The 21,022-nt window shown below is 40.0% G+C and overlaps 1 protein-coding gene across 2 annotated transcripts; it reads right to left on the reverse strand.

Moving 5' to 3' along the window:
* Positions 1–10,138: 10,138 nt before the first annotated feature.
* Positions 10,139–20,538, reverse strand: LOC103031616 (protein LKAAEAR1). Of its 2 annotated transcripts, none has more exons than XM_049463177.1 (4): positions 20,345–20,538; positions 18,688–19,048; positions 18,356–18,487; positions 10,139–10,438 (listed from the first exon to the last, which is right to left on the reverse strand). In XM_049463177.1, exons 2-4 carry the CDS (start codon positions 18,991–18,993, stop codon positions 10,379–10,381), a joined length of 498 nt encoding a protein of 165 aa, XP_049319134.1. In that variant the 5' UTR covers positions 18,994–19,048; positions 20,345–20,538; the 3' UTR covers positions 10,139–10,378. The 2 variants fall into 2 exon arrangements, with proteins under 2 accessions (XP_049319134.1, XP_007250826.2); XM_007250764.4 differs by having other exon boundaries at positions 20,334–20,538.
* Positions 20,539–21,022: the final 484 nt, after the last annotated feature.

Below are 21,022 nucleotides of genomic sequence, written 5' to 3' on the forward strand. Positions count from 1 at the left end.
CTGAGGGCGGACTGCGCATGCGCCAACTTAGACACTTCTACTCGGGCGATTGACGAAGTACTTCCTCGGTAATTGGCATTTCCAATGGAGCTGCTCTCACCAAAAAAGAGGGATTTAACCCCTCAAACAGGTCAGGGTTTTTGAAAAATCTCTGCCTGACATTACACACCTAAATCTATTAAAGCATTACAGAAAATGCTTTCATGTTTGATAAGGAACCTTACTGAAAATCACAACTGTAATTGTAATAGAAAGTATAGAAAAATATTCTATGTAATATAAATATAAAGTAATATAAAATAAGCAGCTTTCGAAATATAATTAATTAAATCATAAAATTAGCTCTTTCCTAAGCTTCAACCTCAGCTTTCATGTCCTCCAAACCTTTACTTTCATTATGTTTGTCTAGTTTTTACGTCTTTATTTTCAAACATGCAGAATTTGGGTTGATTTCTGTTACTGATCTGAAATTATTCAGTGAAGTTGAGAGAAAACAGGCAGCCCTTCCAGGTGTCCTATAGAAGATTTCACAGCCCTCAAAGTAACGTTTTGACTGCAGGAAAAAGGGTTTGTATCATCTACATCTGTAGGCCGTATACAGGTCTAGGCATGTTAATAGGTTTACTCAACTTTTACAACACTTTTAGTGCTTAAACAGTGATGTTTCTCTCGAAACAATTAATGTGTTGTAGACAGATTATTATTATTATTATTATTATTATTATTATTATTATTATTATTATCCTAGAGGGGAATTCACAAATTGCAGTATATGCAAAAAAAGTACAGAAATACATATACACATATATGTTTAAAAAGACAATAATATTAATAACTATTTGAACTTTTACAAAAAAGAGCCCATTGTTTTCCCTATTTTAGCAAAAGCAACCAGCAAAAACAAACAAACTAACAATGTTGAGCAGAACCAATCACCATTAATAATATTCCCCATTAAGTAATGTTTATAATAGGCCTATTTCTCGTGAATATTGAATCACACACACTCTTTCTCAGCAATAATGTATAATTTAATGTGTATTGGAAGCTGTTTAAGTGTTATTTTAGGTATTTTTGTTACACACTTACAGAGGAGAAAACTAAAACGGAAAGCAGCGTAAATGTAATGTAAAGTTTCTCATAATAAATCCCAGCATCAACCGGCAGGAGGCGCCAAACACCAACAATAAAAATGGGGGTACAGTAATACTATGACATGTGATTTATTGTTATTATTTAATAAGTAACTAATACAATTTTTACACGTTAACATCTTGATATATAAGGGATGCACCAAATATTAGTCAGTCGAAATTATTATATGAGATTTACTTATTATAATAATAATACAAGAAAAAAAATACTTATAAACAAATAATTCATACCAACTGGTGACTAATATTTTTAAATTGTTTGCATTTTTTATTGTAATTATGTATATGTTTTTTCATTATTTTTTCAAAGCAATACACAGATACATGTAAGCTTTTTAATTCATGCAATTATGAGAAAGAGGCAAAATGAATAAAACCCTGTAAAATATCCCAGTGGTATATGCTTTTACAGTACAATAAATGTATTAAAGTCAAAGCTTAAAGGCCTAGATTTTGACTAAATATAGAAAAAAATCTAAATCCTATATACGTATATTATATATGTGTGTTTAAATGGCCCTTAGATATTAGATATTGTCCAAAACAGTTCAACTTTGATTAATGACATCAATGATACTATAATAAGAATATATAAATATTATTACTCACCTCTCTCTTGCTACAGAATAGACAGGAATGGGAGACTACCAGAATTGCCACTTGGTGTCAGTAAAGCTCTCTGCTTCAGTGTAGGGTCATACACCCCACCAATGCAGCGCAATTACAATTACAGCCTGATTTATGAGAGCCCCATTAGATGATGTGCTGATGTTCCCAGGTTTTATTACACGGTTAGATTGTAGTTAAAAGGCAATATACGATTTGCTATGCTGGAAGGAGGAGAATTTTGCTGTTCAGAGCATTTTTTCTCTATCAGTTTGTCTTTAAAAGCTGACAGAACAGCGCATGAAATTCTGCGTATGCATGACTCTCTATAATTTACAGTCTGTGGAGCTCAGCCAGACTTTCACCTGAAATGACTCTATTAAAACTTTATTTTGTACCATAAAAAGTTGCTAAGTAAAGTATACTGTATATATGCTAGTTTATATGGAATGAGAGAAAAGCAAAGAAACATTTTAGTGCTTATTAGCTTGGGTAAACTATTTTTTTTTTCTGTAATGGAGGATGTATTTTGTATATTTATGTCAGGGTTCTTGCACCATTGTAAAAGTCAAATTTAATGCTTTTTAAGATCTTCTTAAGACCTCAATAAATCTAATTTAAGACTCAAAAATGTACTCATAATTTATTTAGTTCTCTGCCCGGTAAAGTAGCTAACTTTCTGCTGACAGTAGTATGTTAGCTAACCCGCCGCTAATGTTAGCTAGCTCACTGCTAACCTCAGTTCTGTTCCTGGTAACGTTAGCTAGCTTGTTTAAGCTAATTAAAGTTAGTATTTTAGCTAGCTTAATGTTAACATTAGTTAGTTTGCTGCTAATGTTAGTATGTTAGCTAGCTCGCCGCTAAAGTTAGCTTGTTAGCTAGCTTGCCGCTAAAGTTAGCATGTTAGCTAGCTTGCTAATTTTTGCTAGCTCTCTGATAACCCGAGTTCTCTCCCTGTATTAGATGTTTACGATGGGCCACTGTGTTTTCCCACCAGCATTAAACACACCATTTGAAAATGTAATATCTACAGCAAATTTACAGTGTTTCTAAGATAATTTAAGACTTTAATTACCCAGATTTTAATTTAAGACATTTTAAGACTTTTTAAGGACCTGTGGGAACCCTGTAAGTTATATGACTTTTAAAGTATGATTCTTAAAATGTTCAGTGCTGTGGATTGCTGTGGATTTTTAACATACGCTGACAAACCACACTTCAAAAGTCATGGAATAGCAATATGTAAATTGATAATGTGTCGTGTTCAGTTTAGGAATGTCCATACCTCTACGAGTTGTGAGATGTTATCTTGTGAGTGAGGCTGAACACTGGTCAGAATGCTCATAACAAGATTTCATGAATTACTGTATCAAAGTTTGAGTGAAATGTCGGTGTCAGTGGGTGTCACGTAGATGGGACATTTCATTTCCGAAGTTGTGTTTAACAACATAACATGATGTTAAACGTGGTGGTGGTAGGATGATTCCACTCATATTGGTTAGACAGCAGGTGTACACATGTACACTTGAGTTCTCTTGTGAAAAGGAAGTATACTTAAGAGCATTAAAAGTATGTTCAAATTGAAGAAAAATAATACTAAAAGTACATTTTCTATTTAAAATACTTATATATGAAAATATCCATTAAATATACTTTCTCTATATTTCCATAAATGTATTTTCAAGCAATATGCCTTAAATTACACATTGTGCAGTAGCATTAAGGTGTACACAATATGTTCATCAATATGCAAATTAGTACATTTACAATATACTTAAAATGTATTAACAAATGATGTTTAAAAACACATACTGAAATCTACATAACTTTGCAGAAGTTACATGAACAAAAAAAACACTCAAAAGCACAACCTAATGCTTTTATGTTGTGTTTAAATATTGCTTAATTACAGATGAAATATACTTAAGTTGGTGTATGTTGTTCCAAAATAATATATTTAGTTTGTATTTAAGTATGTTTATTAATTTTAATGCAAAAATGTCATGGCAAAAATCATGGGACACAATACTAATTCGAGTCCCATAATACTGTATGGGATAATACTGTCAACTCATTCGTCACATGCAGTTTCAAACACTGACACTAAAAGTACTGCAAGTTAAAGTAATCTAAGTAAACACAATATACAGTTTTTAAATGACAATTAAAAATCACATTTTATACACATTTAATTATCACTTAAACTAGACACACCAAGACTTCCTTCAGTAGTGCCGGCCATGTTGACTCAAAACAAAACTAAAATAGAAGCGTTCCATCCCTTTGGCTAGAATGGCTCAACAAGAAGCACACTAGGCTGTAATCAAAAGAAAGTAGGTTTGTAATACCAATATAGACTAAAAATGGGTAAAAAGCTGTTTGTAAGAATTTAGAACTACAGAAACCCACAGTAAGAGCCATTATCTCCACACGGAGTAGTGGTGAATTTTCCCAGAAGTGGCTGCCATCCAAAAAACACCCTCAAAGTGCACAACTAGTATGACTCATCCTCATCCACTGTTAACCACAAGGAACATAAAAGCTTGTCTCACATTTTCCAAAGAACACCTCACCAAAAAAAACAGTGAAACTTTTTGGAAGACAGGTCATGTTTCCTTTGTCATAAAGTCAACACTTCACATCATTTCACAATAATGACATCATGTCACATGATGTTAAACATGGTGGTGGTAGTATGATGGTGCTGCATCACCTTGTATTGTTCCTAATCCTTTTCACCGTACTTAATAAACATTTGACACTGAGAATTACAAGCGATGAAGGGTTTCAGGTGTTTTTTTTTTTCTTTTTTTTTTCATTTTACCTGTGAAAAAATGTATTAAAGTGTTCATCAGTATGGAACAGTTGTTGTGGCATTTTTTAGTTAAAAATTCTCCACAAATTCTTATTTGCTGACAAGCCAGGATGGCCAGTCAAGTACCTATCTCATAGTATTGCTTTTCTTATGTGTGGAGCATGCATTGTCTTGTTGAAAAATGCATGGACGTATCTTAAAGGCAGCAAATGTTGCTCTAAGATCTCAATTTACTTTTCTGCTTTAATTCACCTATCACAGAAGTGTTCGGACCCTGGCTTTGGGTCTTGCTGCTGATAACAATCTGGATGGTCATTTTCATCTTTTGTCCATAGATTATGGTATCCATTTCTACTGATTTTTCTGACTTCAATATGTTTCCACTGCGTAATTGTTCATCCCAGATGCCCATGAGCCCAAATATGTCAATGCCACTTCTAGACATGATTAAAATAAGGCATCCTTTAAACATGGATAGAGTTTTTTGTACCAAATCATGATTGCCACAGCAACACAAAGGGATTATGTCAATATTATCAAAGCATTCTTTTTTTAACAGTGTACTTGCTGTGCACTAGTGCAGTGGTCCCATTAGATTGATGTGAAAAGATGCTGGCTAGCAAATTGTGAAGCAACAGATGGACTGTAATACTCAGTATTATTGATTCAAATCAGTGATGCTGTTGTGCTATTGAGTGAATGCTTGGACATGCAGTTAGTCTTGGTTTAGTCTTTTGTTTAACATTATGGGCCCTATCTTACTTGTCACAATGCTCATGGCTATCTTACACCCCACCAGCAGTGTATTTTCATGTCTTCTGCTTGTGCTGTTTAAATAGCAAAGACTCTATTATGAATATATCTACAATGATGGGCTTGGTGGTCTGGAAGTGAGGTGTGTTTAGGGAAATTTCTGGCGTGCCAAAGTCAGAGCACACCTGGCTCTTAAAGGGAACGAAAAGTGATGCACTGATTGGTTTATTTTTTTTACGTTATGCCCAAAACATACCCTTGATTACTTAAGAGAGTTAGTTGGAACATGCTTTTTGTGCTATTCAAGATGCGCAAGCCATAGCTTTTTAGAGAAGCCTTAGCTTAGCTAGCTAGCTATTTAATAGCTATTTAATATCCTACTGTGGGTAGCCTAGTCCTACAACTAGGGTTGCCACGGTATGAGATTTTCACGGTATGATAACCGTCTCAGAAAATACCGCGGTATCACAGTTTGTTACATATATTATTAAACTGACCCTTAAAGAAATTACAACAAAGGTTTTTTGTTCAATTACTATATATTGTAGAAACCTGGAACAATTATGAATTTAATGTCTCCTTAAAAAAAAATAAGCTGTACACCATCAGGTGAAGGAAACCAGGTTTTTCCACTACTCTTAAGGGCATTAAGAGTTAATATATATAAAAAAAATATATATATACACACATACACACACACGTTACACACATTACATGTCCTCTAAGAAGTAAAGATTCTGTATTTAAAATATTTAGGTACAAATAAGGTTAAATTATTTATTATCTGATAAACTGAGCCTGGGTCAGTGTCTGATCAACAACTGTTGTAAACGTTCGTTTTACTGCCAAGTTGGTATATAACCAGATACTGCAGAAAGAGGGGATTTATTTGACATGATCCTCACAATAGAGATTTCTATTTTAAGGCTTTCACACCGAGTCTGGTTTTAACACATGAAAAACAGGCACGTCAGAATTTGAAAATAAACGCATGTAAATGAATGGCGTCTTTCACATCCAGTCCGGCCAGGACCTTTACACGGACATGTGAATCCATCGTAGCACGCACTTCACGCCTGTACCTGCGTGCCCAAATTTCGGATAACTCAGCGCTTTTGCGGCCGCTTACCGCATGGGTTGTGCACGACCACAAAGAGGTTTTATTTAGGTTCAGATTAAAATTATAAACTAAACACATACTTTGCGCTGCACAGCGGGGTGGTGTTCTCGGAGACGGGAGAACAGGTTTGACGTATGTCCACCTTTAGCTGTGACTTTACGGCCACATTGATTACAAATCGGATAACCATCCTCGGGTGCGTTCGGCGGGTATCTGAAATAGTCCCACACTGCTGATTTTAGTTTAGTCTTTTTTTAGGCGGACGGAGATTTGTTTAGTCAGATGCACTTTCTGCTGTTCTCACCGCTGTGTGCTGAGCAGCTGAAGCGGAGCAGAGTTGCGCATGCGCGGGTGAGTTTCTCCGCTGGCTTGCGTTTTACCGGTAATAAGCAAACACACACGGTATGATAACCGTGCATTTTAATACCACGGTATACCGTGAAACCGGTTACCGCTGCAACCCTACCTACAACAAATACAACACTCAAGTTTTAAAGATTAAAGTGGACACACAAGTAAGTTCAGAACACTTTATAAAGGAGTGTTTCTTTAAGTCACTGATTGGAATGAGAAAGCTGAAGAAGTATGCTGTGCTCACGTTATTTTCCTGGACAGATACAAGGGTTGGACAATAAAACTGAAATACCTGTCATTTTAGTGTGGGAGGTTTCATGACTAAATTAGAGCCGCCTGGTGGCCAATCTTCATTAATTGCACATTATTGCACCAGTAAGAGCAGAGTGTGAAGGTTCAATTAGCAGGGTGAGAGCACAGTTTTGCTCAAAATATTGTAATGCACACAACATTATGGGTGACATACCAGAGTTCAAAAGAGGACAAATTGTTGGTGCACGTCTTGCTGGCGCATCTGTGACCAAGACAGCAAGTCTTTGTGATGTATCAAGAGCCATGGTATCCAGGGTAATGTCAGCATACCACCAAGAAGGCCCAACCACATCCAACAGGATTAACTGTAGACGCAAGAGGAAATCACGGCAGAATTCAATGTGCACCTCAACTCTCTTGTGAGAAGGAAGTATACTTAAGAGCATTAAAAGTATGTTCAAATTGAAGAAAAATAATACTAAAAGTACATTTTCTATTTAAAATAGTTATGTATGAAAATACATACTAAACATACTTTCTCTGTATTTCCATAAATGTATTTTCAAGCAATATGCTTTAAATTACACATTGTGCAGTAGCATTAAGGAGTACACAATATGTTCATCAATACGCAAATTAGTACATTTACAATATACTTAAAATATATTAGAAATTATGTTTAAAAACACATACTGAAATCTACATAAGTTTGCAGAAGTTATATGAAAAAAAAACATTTAAAAGCACAACCTAATGCATTTATGTTGTGTTTAAATATAGCTTAATTACAGTTGAAATATACTTATGTTGGTGTATGTTGTTCCAAAATAATACATTTAGTTTGTATTTAAGTATGTTTATTAATTTTAATGCTAAAAGAATGTACTGTTCCATGTTAAGTATACTTAAAAAAAAGAAAAGAAAAAAAATAATATATATATATATATATATATATATATATATATATATATATATATATATATATATATATATATATATATATATATATATTTAAATACACTTTTCTTTTACAAGGATTTCCATGGGACATGGCAAAATCATGGGACACAAAACTAACTCAGTACCATGGTACTGTATGTGGCAAGTCACAGAGTGAATAAGGTGCATGGTTGTATTCTTGTTTTTCAGTCTAATAATGGGGTGTGTGACTTTCACGTTGCCCAGGTCTTGTCCTCCTCCTGTTGAACGATGGCAACTACAGACTCCAAAGGTGCTGGAAAGCTTAGAAGCATGCCAACGCATTATATGCCTGCACTAATGAAGCAATTGAACACACCTGTGAAGCCAATTGTCCCATGCATTATGACACCCTGAGGGTTATAATATAGGGATAACATGGGGAATAATGAACCGGAGTGCAGAATCCGAGTGTACAATCTGCTGGCTGCAGCAGAACAAGAACAGTCTGCTGCTTAGTGTACTCTGTAATGTTTTATAGAGTGGATGGAGATGGGGGTGGGGGTGGGGGGGGTTCTTTATAATCACTTGCATCTTTGCCAGTATCCTCTGCCACCTTCTGTACTGTGTCCAGTTTAGCCCCAAGGACTGAGCCAGACTTTCTAATGATCTTGTTTAGTCTGTTAGTGTCCTTCGCTGTAATACTGCTGTGTAATGTCTCCAGACAGCATAGCTATACCTATAAATTACACCACAACAAACTGAATATTGTATTACAGCAGTGTGTAAAGATGGTAGAAACACAATTCCTGGAAAGACTATGAGATAAAAATCAATGAACTGAAACATAAAACTATGATAACAATATTATATTGAGAATAAAATAGGAAGAATCCAAAGACATTGTTAGATAGTTCTTACAAATGTTTTCTGTAACAAAATGTACAGTTCAGCACTAAGGCACTGCTACTATGATCAGGAGATCGCCAGTTCGAATCCTGTTCCTGTAGCTTGCCATCGGCTACCAGAGCCTAGAGAGAGGACAATTGGCTTTGATCTCTTTGGGTGGGTAGATGTCGCTCTCTCCCCACATCACTCCAAAGGGTGATGTCGATCAGCACAAGGCGTCTGTGAGCTGATGTATCGGATCCGAGTCGCTGCGCTTTCCTCCGAGTGCGCTGTGATGCTACTTGGCAATGATACATCAGCAGTAGTTCAAGAAGATGCGGCGGCTGACTTCACATGTATTAGAGGAGGCATGTGATAGTCTTCACCCTCCTTGTGTTGGTGCATCACTTGTGATAGGGGGAGCCGTGTAAAATTGGAGAAAATTGGGAAAAATTAGAAATAAATTAGTAAAAAAAATACAATTCAACACATCTAATACTAAGGAAAGGGATCTGTTTGTAGCGTTACATATCACATGCAGGTCACGCTCTTAGTGAACAACATCATGTCTGAAGGTGATATTTTTTTCACACTCTAGTGTTTCTTTTTTCTGGTAATTGAACTGTTTGTGCCAGTGGGCCGGTAAGAACATGCAATTACAGAAGCACCTTGGAAAATAACAAGGCACAATCTCCGGTATTTCATGTGGTATAATATTAATCTAATGATTCACCTAATGATTCATCACTTCCATTACAATGAAAAGAAAGAGCAATTTCATATAACAACTAGTTCTCGATATACTGCGCAACCTTGTCAGTCCTTTTAACGTGAGAACACCATAAAGTTATCATTTATCATTCAATAAGGGGTTTATTTGTGAAATGAAAGCACCAGTGAAAGTTCTGCCAGAGACTCCCGTTTCCTCCCACAGTCCAAAAACATGGAGATACGGTAAATTGGATTCTTGCTGAGAAAATTGGATACCTGTGTGTGAATGTGTATACATGACTGTATGCCCAGATATGCATTGGCATAAGTGTATGCTGTGCATGATTGGCTGCCACTCCTTACCAGTGTCTGTGTGGATGAGTGCAGAGTGTTATTGATTGTGTGTGAATTGTGATTATAAAAAATGTAATTTACTGTCTAGAAAGGCACTATATACTACATATACTGTATACTATATGCTGGACCAAAAAAAAAGATGGCACAAAAAAAGGTCACACACTCTAATATTTTGTTTTGTAATATTTCAGCTTTAATGAAAAAAAAAAAACACAACAATTGGTTTATTTTATTTATGTGTAATATATTTTGGATATTATTTTTTTATATTACAAATCGTATTGTATTCTTAATAAAGTGCTGCTTTTATATTCATAATTTTAAAAAATGACATAAAATCATACTGTCAAAAGTTGATTCCAGATAAAATACAGAAATGTGCGTCATCTTCCTATATTTGAACATTTTTAGAGTGTTGCTGCTTGAAGAGCTTTCCCCCTGTGCCGCCGTTCATCCTCTGATTATAGTTAGGCCCTTTTCATCCTCCAGAATCTCCTCCACCCTCTGCCTCTGTAAAGAAATAGAAGATGAGGGTGAGAAAATCATTGCCATTGAGTGTGAGAGAGGATAGAAAAAAAGAAAGCCGCAAAAGAAGGAGAGGGGATAACAGAGGGTGACAGAAGATTGTAACTGATTCCTTATTTCTCCAGGGACGATGGAAGGGTCTTTGCAGCGATATCGGAGAATTGTGGATGTCAAACTGGTCCTCGGGGCTTAGGACAGCCTGGGCTCAAAAGGAATTCATACATATGCACTTAAAAGGCCATTTTAGAATTCGTACAACGTGTACTACATATAGGTCCACCCTTGTGCATACACTCATCAAGCATAACACTCATTTCTACACCCATTATCCATCTTATCAGCTCCACTGGGCATATAGAAGCTTAATAGTAGTTCTGTAATTACAAACTGTAATCTGCATACTTCATTATCCTCATTTCCACCAGTTCGTCTATTTTCAGGACCCCATAGGACCATCACAGAGCAGGTATTATTTGGGTGGTGGTTCATTCTCAACACTTCAGTGACTGCACTGGAACGGTGTGTTGTGCTGATACGAGTAGATCAGACACGGCAGTGCTGCTGGAGTTTTTAAACACTGTGTTCACTCACTGTCCACTCTATAAGACACTCCTACCTACAGATATCCCAAGTTGCAAAACTTAATTTCAGGGAGGTACCCTGGACCAGGACTTGGAACGGCCAACCACCCCTCTGAAAAAAATAAAAAAATTATATATATAAACACTCGCACACAGACATGGATATACTTTAGAGTAGTCAGAGGTGAAATGAGTTTTGATAGGAGCCATGATGCTCCTGAACGCATCCCATCCAGAAGGGGAAAAAATTATACTTTCCACATGATTTTCTGATCCACTTATTCCAGCATTTTTTCCGGCATTTTCACACCTGAAAGTCTGCACCAGAATCTACACCAAGGATTGTCTCCTTCTTATTTACTGTCCATACAGTTGAGTGATGCACTTGCATGCCAATTGGAGTCGGATTTCACCATGACACTCACCACCCAACTCTCTGTTCCTCTGTTTTTTTAAAGACTGCCACAAGTTCCTGTAATTGTTCTGAAAATCTGAACCATCTAGAAACGTTCTTTCACTCTGCAGATGAACCAGACCATGGTTCAGTTGATCTGAACCAAGACCACCTCTTTTGGTTGAACCAAACTCTGGTCCTTTGGTCTGGACTGTAATTCATGGCCCCTTTTCCCACCTGATATTTGGTTCGGAAGGTCCAGACCAAACACGGTAGGTGTGAAAGTGCCCTAACACGCCACCTTACAACCTTCAGTGGTTTTGTACTAACCTACTGAGCTTCAGGAATTTTTAAGTGTTATTTGGAAATCTTTGCTGTTTGAAAGCTTAAACTAAAACAAATAAGGGTGCCGAGTGGTCCAGCGTTCTAAAGCGCTGCCACTATGAGCAGGAGGTCGCAGGTTCGAACCCCCGCTCATGCAGCTTTGCCATCAAGCTGCCGGTGCTCAGAGGGAGCACACTTGGCCCTGCTCCCTCTGGGTTAGTAGATGGCGCTCTCTCCCCACATCACTCCTACGGTGATGTCCGCAGCACAGGGCACCTGTGAGCTGATGTATCGAAGCCGAGCTGCTGCGCTTTCCTCTGAGTGCGCTGTGATGCTGCTCGGCAAAGAAACGGTGGCTGACTTCACATGTATCTGAGGAAGCATGTGTTAGTCTTCACCCTCCTGGTGTGTTGGGGCATTACTAGTGATAGAGGGAGTCCTAATGAGTGGGTTAGGTAATTGGCCATGTAAATTGGGGGGAAAATGGGAAAAATTAGAAATAAAATTATAAAAAAAATAAAACAAATAGCTTAAATAATTTTAATGTTTTAATTTTTTTATCTACATTGTAAATGGATACTGAAGTCAACCAGACTGTGAAGGGACACATAATGAAACATGTAGTAACTTAAAACTTTTAAACAAACCAAAATACTCTGTGAAGCATTAAAGTGGCTCTTATCTGGGTGTTTTTACTGTATCTTTAGGTTTCTGAGGAGTGTTAACTCTGATAAACTTATCCTGTGTAACAGAGGTAACTCTTGGGTCTTCCTTTCCAACGGTGGTCCTGATGAGAGCCAGTTTCATCATTACAGTATTGATAGTCTTTGCGACTACACCTAAGAACACTTTCAAAGTTCTTGAATTTTTTTTTTTCGGATTGACTGACCTTCATTTCTTCTTTTCTTTCTTTCTTTGTTGAATAATAACCTTTGCACCCACAGTTGTTGAACCAGCAACTCTACAACAAAGTTCACAAACTCTCCAATCTTTTTTCAATTGGTCATTTGAGTCAGATCAGTGAATTGCTACTGTAAAGATGTCACACTTTAGCCAAGAACATCATGTTGTTCGACCTCAGAGACAGATAAACCTTACAGATTGTGATCTCACAGGAAACAGCCTCTGAGTCATTCATCTCGGCTTAATAGAGACAGGGCAGATGAGTTCTTGCTCACAGAAGAGGGGAGATCTTCACAGATCACTGAGGTAATACAATAGAAGACATCAAGTGTTGGAATGGAATCTCTTGACCTGAGGAAATCATTGTCTGACTGATTTGACTGCTATATGGCTGGAGATAAAAAAAGAAACATGAAGTGTTACATCATTAAGCTATAGTCACTTCCCTGCATGTTTATCAGCATTCCAGGAGATGAGACCTGACAGTGGCACTCTGCATCGAGAATTCCAGGAACTGAGATGAGGATCTCACCTCTCCACTCTCGTGCATCAATTAGCAACCAAAGGCCAGGATGCATACTGACCCACTCCTACACCCAGGTGATTGTTCAGCCTCTTGTCATCTCAAGACTAGATTACTGCAAATGAGTCCTTGCTGGTCTTTGTTTTTTTTTCAAAGCCAAAAAATGGTACAGCTCAGGGTTGATTCGAGAATCAGAGGTTTAGGGGTGCTCAGAACCCAAAGAAGGCTACAAATAATATAAAACTCGGTTCAGTTAAATAAAAATAAGTAAGGACCTGTAAATTAATCAAATATTGTCAAATATAAGGGAGAGGTTGAGGTTTTGGTGAGCTGTTTTCATGATTTAAAACTGAAACTAACTGAAACTTTTATTATTCTGCGCGCTATCAGAAAGCCTGTGGTCGTTTTAAATTTAAAGATAGTTTTTTAATAAGTTTATATTTTATATGATTTATTTTTTTCTTCATTTTAATTATCTTAATTCTTTTATTAATCAAATTATTAAATATATATATTTTCCCCCATGATTCCCATGTTCTTAGTTTATTTATATAAATTTGATCATTTCTTATCATTCTCATCATTACTTTACTTTCACTGCTATTATTATTTTCTTCATAAGATATAAATCCTTTACTTTTCATGTCAATTTTTATGATCTTTTTAAAATGTCCTATTTTTTTTTACGCATATATTTTATTAGTCTATATTAAATGTCAGTTTTTATTTCTATTTTTTTTTTTATATTTTTAATCCCCTTTAAACTGTAAATGAGGTTCCTCCTCCAGTGTAAATTGTCAGGTCCTTGGTCTGTCTGCTTCGTATGTCTGTGTTATTCTTAGGTCTGTGTTTCATCTCCAGTGTTTTTCCACTCACCTGTGTTCCTTTTTAGCTCCGCCCCTTCGTCCCAGGTGTTTCCTGTTCCCTGTGTGTGTGCACCTCTATTTAAGGTCCGTGTTCCATTTCCCCGGTGTCGATCCTTGTACGTTTAACGTCTGTCAGTGTTCCATGTTTTCCCCGGTTTCCTCAGTCTTGTTTCAGTTTATCCCAGTTGTTATTTTGTATCCTGTTCTCGTTAAATAAATCCCGTTTATGTTTACATTTGCATCCGCCTCCTCGTCTACCCTGCACCCGCATCCTGACAGAAGGATCGACCTACTAATGGACGCAGCAAACTCGTGGACCGGCTCCAGGTTGGCGATTCGCCACGCTCCATGCGGGACCCCGGCGTTGGAATCCCCGAGGCCTAAAAGACGCCACAGGCCTCGGGGTAGACGTTCTAAGGGGTCCCGCCAGCCGAAGGAGGATCCCTTTTCCGGGGAGGATTTGCTTGGGTGGGCGCTGCAGGTGTGTGCGGGGAGCCTCGGGACTCGTCTCAGGTTGGGTGAAACCTACGAGTACCCGAGGCTCGTGGAGCGGAAGCCGTGGGACTTCCTCGGTTGCGCTCCCAGCAGCTCCGAGGAGGACGGGGGTGACGTGGATGCAGGCTGTGAGGAGTCCTTTCTCTGGGACTACTCCGATCTCCTCACACCTGCGTCCAGCGAGGACGAAGAGGAGTTCTACACCGCACCGGCCAGAACCCCCTTACCGCTCTACACGGCTCTCGGACGCACAGCTCGAGAGGCCGCCCAGACTCCCGTGTTGCCCGCGGCTGCGTTTCCACGCCATGAGACCCCCGCAACTCATCCGCACTCCAAGAAGCACGCGGCTGAGGCTCCACGCCCCGTGACTCCCGTGGCTCAGCCGCTCCCCGAGACTTCAGCGGCGGCCGCGCCGCTCCCCGAGACTACAGCGGCAGCGCCGCTCTCTGAAGCTCCAGCTAAGCTAGCTAGCCTGCTGGCTTCACCGTGCTCCAAGAAGCACGCGGCTGAGGCTCCATGCCCCGTGACTCCCGTGGCTCAGCCGCTCCCTGAGACTTCAGCGGCGGCCGCGCCGCTCCCCGAGACTACAGCGGCAGCGCCGCTCTCTGAAGCTCCAGCTAAGCTAGCTAGCCTGCTAGCTCCACCACGCTGTCCAGCCCGGCCGGCTTCCAGCTCTCCAGCCCGGCCGGCTTCCAGCTCTCCAGCTCGGCCGGCTTCCAGCTCTCCAGCCCGGCCGGATTCCAGTTCTGCGACTCCTGCTCCAGTAACAAGCTCCGGTCCGGTTTCTACAGCCTCGCCCACTGCTGAATCTGCGGTTCCAGTCCGGATCTTGGCGGCGGCCGCACTCTCAGCTCCCGCTGAATCGGCGTCTTCGCCAGCTGTGCCAGCCGCTTCCAAGCCCGCGGTGGCAGCCGCCTCCACCGCAGCAGGACCCACCGCCTCTGTATCAGCGCTGCCCGCGGCTCCCGCCGCCTCTGGATCAGCGCTGCCCGCGGCTCCCGCCGCCTCTGGATCAGCGCTGCCCGCGGCTCCCGCCGCCTCGGGCCCAGCGCTGCCCGCGGCTCCCGCCGCCTCTGTACCAGCGCTGCCTGCCGCTCCCGCCGCCTCTGTATCAGCGCTGCCTGCGGCTCCGGCCGCCTCTGACTCTGTGCCCACGGCTCCGGCCGCCTCTGACTCTGTGCCCACGGCTCCGGCCGCCTCTCACCCTTTGCCCGCGGCTCCGGCCGCCTCTGACTCTGTGCCCGCGGCTCCGGTCGCCTCTGACCTTGTTCCCGCGGCTACGGCCGCCTCTGACTCTGTGCCCGCGGCTCCGGCCGCCTCTGATCCTGTGCCCACTCCTAGAACTTTGTACACCCCCAAGCCAACTCCAAGAACAATGTTTGGCCCTAGGCCCCGTGTCCCTAGGCCAGCTAGACCTCCTGAATTTGCCCCCAGTAATGTGCCCAGGCTAACCCCACAGACTTTTGCTGGTCCTGGGCACCCTCTTGTGTTTTTTGTGCCCCTGTCTCTCCCTGTCATGGTTCCCGTGTCTGTCCATGTTCCAGTTCCTGTTCCCAGTGGTTTTTCTGTTCCTGTCCCTGTTACTGTGTTCGTGTCAGTTCCTGTTAATGTATTTGTTCCAGTTCCCCTGTCCAGTTTTGTCCAGCCCCCTGCCCAGTCTCAGCCCCGTGTCCAGCCTCCTGTCCAGCCCTGTGTTCGGTCCCCTGTCCAGTCCCAGTCTCCGTTCCCTGTCTTGTCTCCGTTTACATCCCCAGCCCAGTCCAATGTCCAATCTCCTTTCAAGTCCCCTGTTCAGCCATGTGTCCTGTCCCCAGTCCAGTCCCAGTCTCCTTTTGTGCCACATGTCCAGTCTCCGTTCCCTGTCCAGTCCCCCGTCCAGTCTCTGTCTTCAGTTCCGTCAATTTCCCCGTTTGTGTCTAGTCTCCAGTCCCAGCTTTTCTTCCCTGTCCAGTCTACGTTTCAGTTTCCTGTCCCGTCCTCTCTCTTCTGTTCTTAGTCTTGTTTGGTGTCCTGTTGTGTTTTCCACCCCCTCTTGCCCGGCTCCCGGAGATCTGTTTTTACGCGGCCCGGGAGTTGCGCGTTAAAGGGGGGGTTATGTCAGGTCCTTGGTCTGTCTGCTTCGTATGTCTGTGTTATTCTTAGGTCTGTGTTTCATCTCCAGTGTTTTTCCACTCACCTGTGTTCCTTTGTAGCTCCGCCCCTTCGTCCCAGGTGTTTCCTGTTCCCTGTGTGTGTGCACCTCTATTTAAGGTCCGTGTTCCATTTCCCCGGTGTCGATCCTTGTACGTTTAACGTCTGTCAGTGTTCCATGTTTTCCCCGGTTTCCTCAGTCTTGTTTCAGTTTATCCCAGTTGTTATTTTGTATCCTGTTTTCGTTAAATAAATCCCGTTTATGTTTACATTTGCGTCCGCCTCCTCGTCTACCCTGCACCCGCATCCTGACATAAATAATCAATTGCTTGATTAATATTCAGTGTTGAAAACCCAGTTTTTACATAAACAATAAACAGAATAAAGAATAAAATAACTTAACTCTTCTCTAAACTGTTAGTTTATCTTCACAGCCTGACGCGCAGTCGGTCTTAAAATAGGAATGAACAGAAGTCAGTGCGCTCCTGTCTCTTAAAGGTAATGACTACAGACACACTGATTGGCTAATTTCACATTACGCCCAAAACACACTCATGAATAATTGAGGGAATTAAAACACACCCTTTGCGCCGTTGGAGCTGCGCAAGGCGTATTTTTCAAGCCCTTACGATACCAAAGACAGAGGACACGCCCCTAAATCCAACTGCGCAAAGCGCAATTAACTAGTGCGCTATAGATCGTTAAAATAGGGCCCTTAAAATAGGAATGAACAGAAGTCAGCGCGCACCTGCCTCTTAAAGGTAATGACTACAGACACACTGATTGGTTCATTTCACGTTCCGCCCAAAACACACCCATTAATAATTAAGGGAATTAAAACACACACCCTTACCATACCAAAGACACAGGACACGCCCCTAAATCCAGCTGCGCAAAGCGCAATTACTAAGTAAGCTTTAGATAGTTAAAATAGGGCCCCATATCTGTAACATTAATTAGCTGATACACATACAGACAGTACTAGTTTAGCACCTCGCCTTTAATATAAACATTTGTGTGACAAGTGACAAGTCCTCACTCTTTCCCAAGTGATCATGTCTTTTCAACTGCAGGAGACATAGTTAGTGCCAAATGACTGGTTATAGCTATACATAGTTATGTTATAAGAGACTCAGGAGAAAAATGCTGTCTCTGCTGCTTCATGCTGTTTACACACACAATCTGTACAGTGTTCAGTGCTTATATCTGCGCCGCACATCCTACTGAAAACACTGTTTGCAAGGGAGCTGGAATTTTTCAGTGTTCTGTGTTAAAGCAGCTTTAAATATCCACTATAAAAACGTGCGTCTTAAGAAGAATAAGCATGATTAATAAAAGTTAATCAGAGAATATTGTTGTGATTACAATTTTTAATCAATTGACACCACTAGTATTTATTCAAGCCAGAATGCTGCTATTATGAGCTTTTCCTTCATGGTTTCGAGACGTAAGGTCCCTGTGTGACATTTACGTACCTCCATACACTTTTCTGATTGGCTGTATTTCTTTGCATAAAGTTACCCTATGTATCATATGGCTGCGGAAGGTCACAGCTCTCTCCATTAAAATGAATATGATGCTTTAAGGCAAAATGACAAGTGGACACATACCGTAAACAACTAAACCTCAAACCCCCCTTTAGTAGCCCACATACTTGACTATTGCATCAGGAGGATTGCAGTCTACCTGTAGCTGATCCAGACCGTCTGAGATATTTGTCTTCTTATTCTTCTTCTCCTGTGCCTGAAGCAGAAGCTCTAGCCGCACAGCGCTCTGTGCACTGGGCTGACATGAAATCATTAAGTTAATTTCCTGTGCCTGGAGAGACAGAGAAAAAAAAAAAAAAAAAACAAGTCAGGGTTTTAAGGCAAGTGGTAATTACCCGCCGCAGTATCTCTCTCGACACAGAAGTGCAGAGGAAGGGATAACATCTTCCCCACATATTTCAGAGCCTGAAAACGCAGCATGATCAATGAAGCTGCATTTGAATGGCATATTTAGGTATAAAACACCCTTGCCTTTAAGTTGTGGTACTGCTGCCTCATTTGCCGAATCCTATTCCGCGCCTCAGTGGCTTTTAATTGACCAATGAGCTCATCCTGATGCAACTTTGAGTCCAAGACTCGCTGAGGATTTCGCTCTGCCTTCTGTTGAGCCAGACGAGCGTGAACCCGCTGCCTTGACGCCGCCATCCATCCTTTTGCCTCCTTGGAGGGCTCAGCGTAAGCCAGGTGTCGAGCTCTTTGCTGAGGGCACATCCTTTTTAAGTCGGCGCCGGTGATATTCCTCCATTTTCTGTCTTCTGACTCCTTTTGCTCTGTCATTCTTTGGCGTCAATCTACTCTACAGTCGATCATGGGTCTCGAAGTTGCGCAGAACCTAGAAGTAAAATGTGCAATACAGTGTTAGGTACCCCACAAAATACGACTTTTTGGTTTATATACATATGTACCATACACAGTATAAAAAAAAAATTGACAGGTTCTCATTTAAAGTTTTTATTTTTAATTTACATTGTAAATGAAATAATAACTGAAGCCCTCCTGACTGTGAATAACATTACGGACTGTAGTCAGACGGACGCAGTAAAAGTGAGATGAGGATTTAAAGGATATATTTTTTATATATATATTTTTTTAGATGACTTGTTACTTCTATTATCTGAACTTTCTACTCCTTACATTTAAAAAAAAGCTTCATTGCTCCTGTTTCATTTCATCTTGCATTCAGCCAGATAAATCTCCCCATCCAGATAGAGGGAATTATATTGTGATTAGATGTAGAGAAGTATAAACGTATACCATTCTGACTCCCTATTGGTTTGGACGTGTATATCAATCCCACCTATTTTCATTTACAGCATTTATTTGCAGAAAATGAGAAATGGCTGAAATAAAAAATAGCAGAGCTTTCAGAGCTCAAATTATGCAAAGAAAAAGAGTTTATATTCATAAAGTTTTACAAGTTCAGAAATCAATATTTGGTGAAATAACCCTGTTTTTTTTAATCACAGTTTTCATGCATCTTGGCATATTCTCCTCCACCAGTCTTACACACTGCTTTTGGATAACTTTATGCCTGCACTCCTGGTGCAAAAATCCAAGTAGTTTAGCTTGGTTTGATGGCTTGTGATCATCCATCTTCCTCTTGATTATATTCCAGAGGTTTTCAATTTGGTAGAATCAAAGAAACTCGTCGTTTTTAAGTGGTCTTTTTTCCCAGAGCTGTATTTGCATTATACTAAAAATGCATTTTCAATGGGCACAAATGCAGCTGAAACAGACAGTCTGTCTTTTGTGCAATGTGTTTTTTGGGGGTTTGGGGAGGTGCTTTGTGCTCATGTGCTCTGTGGTGTGGCTTAAGCTTTTGTCCTTAATGTAATATTTACCCTGACATTACTTTTACTTTTATACTTTAATCAGTACTTTCACTCTTTTTTACTGGAGTAAGAAGTTTGAGTTGATATTTAAACGTCTACAGAAGTATTTTAAACACTATATCTATACTTCTACTTGAGTAATGAATGTGAATACTTTTTTTTAAACCTTTGGCTGTGAGTACAAGACATAGGTAGGCAAAATTATTTGGACAGGTTTGCAACAGACAGTACAAAACACGTAAAAAACGGTAATAAAGATACTCTGAACATAACTATGTGTCCTACCTGCCACTCACCAGCTTACAGGAGTCTTCCAGTGCGATTCTGTGACTCTGTACCACTGTTGTGAAAATGAATGCTAGTCCTCTTCTCCTCTCAGCAGGACTGTTTACCATTGTTTCCATAGGAGCCACTCTACTGTTCACTTCTCTCACTTCACTTCTGTTCATTTCCTTATTCCTCCTTTCATAATGAGACATAGCCCAGCAGAGACACGGCTTTACTGCACAGTGAACATCATCAGTAAAGTGACGATTGAATAGGCTTCCTTTATTTTTGTATGATCTTTTACATTGTAAATGCAATATTGCAGACTATATTAAAGATATAAAGAATGATATGTTTAATTATTTTGTAATGTTTCATACTTTAGAAGTAGCACATTTATCTTTGAGGTATCTTAATCTCAGTGTCTTCATGAGGTAGAGTTGCCTGGAATAGTTTTAAAGGATTTTGTGGAGGTGCTGAACAATAGTTGCTGCTTTTTCTCCACAGTCCCATATGTGTCCCTGAAATATATAATACATTATAATACATATAATTCATAACATAACATATTATAATAAATATTTTAATAAAATAATAAAAAGGATCTAGTTTGCCAGGCATACCACATTATATTATTATGTATTATATTATACATTATTACCCCCTCCCAAAAATACAGGAAAATACCAGCACTTCAATTTGTTTAA

Source organism: Astyanax mexicanus, chromosome 13 (assembly GCF_023375975.1).
Source record: "Astyanax mexicanus isolate ESR-SI-001 chromosome 13, AstMex3_surface, whole genome shotgun sequence".
In the NCBI taxonomy this organism is placed as follows: Eukaryota; Metazoa; Chordata; class Actinopteri; order Characiformes; family Acestrorhamphidae; genus Astyanax; species Astyanax mexicanus.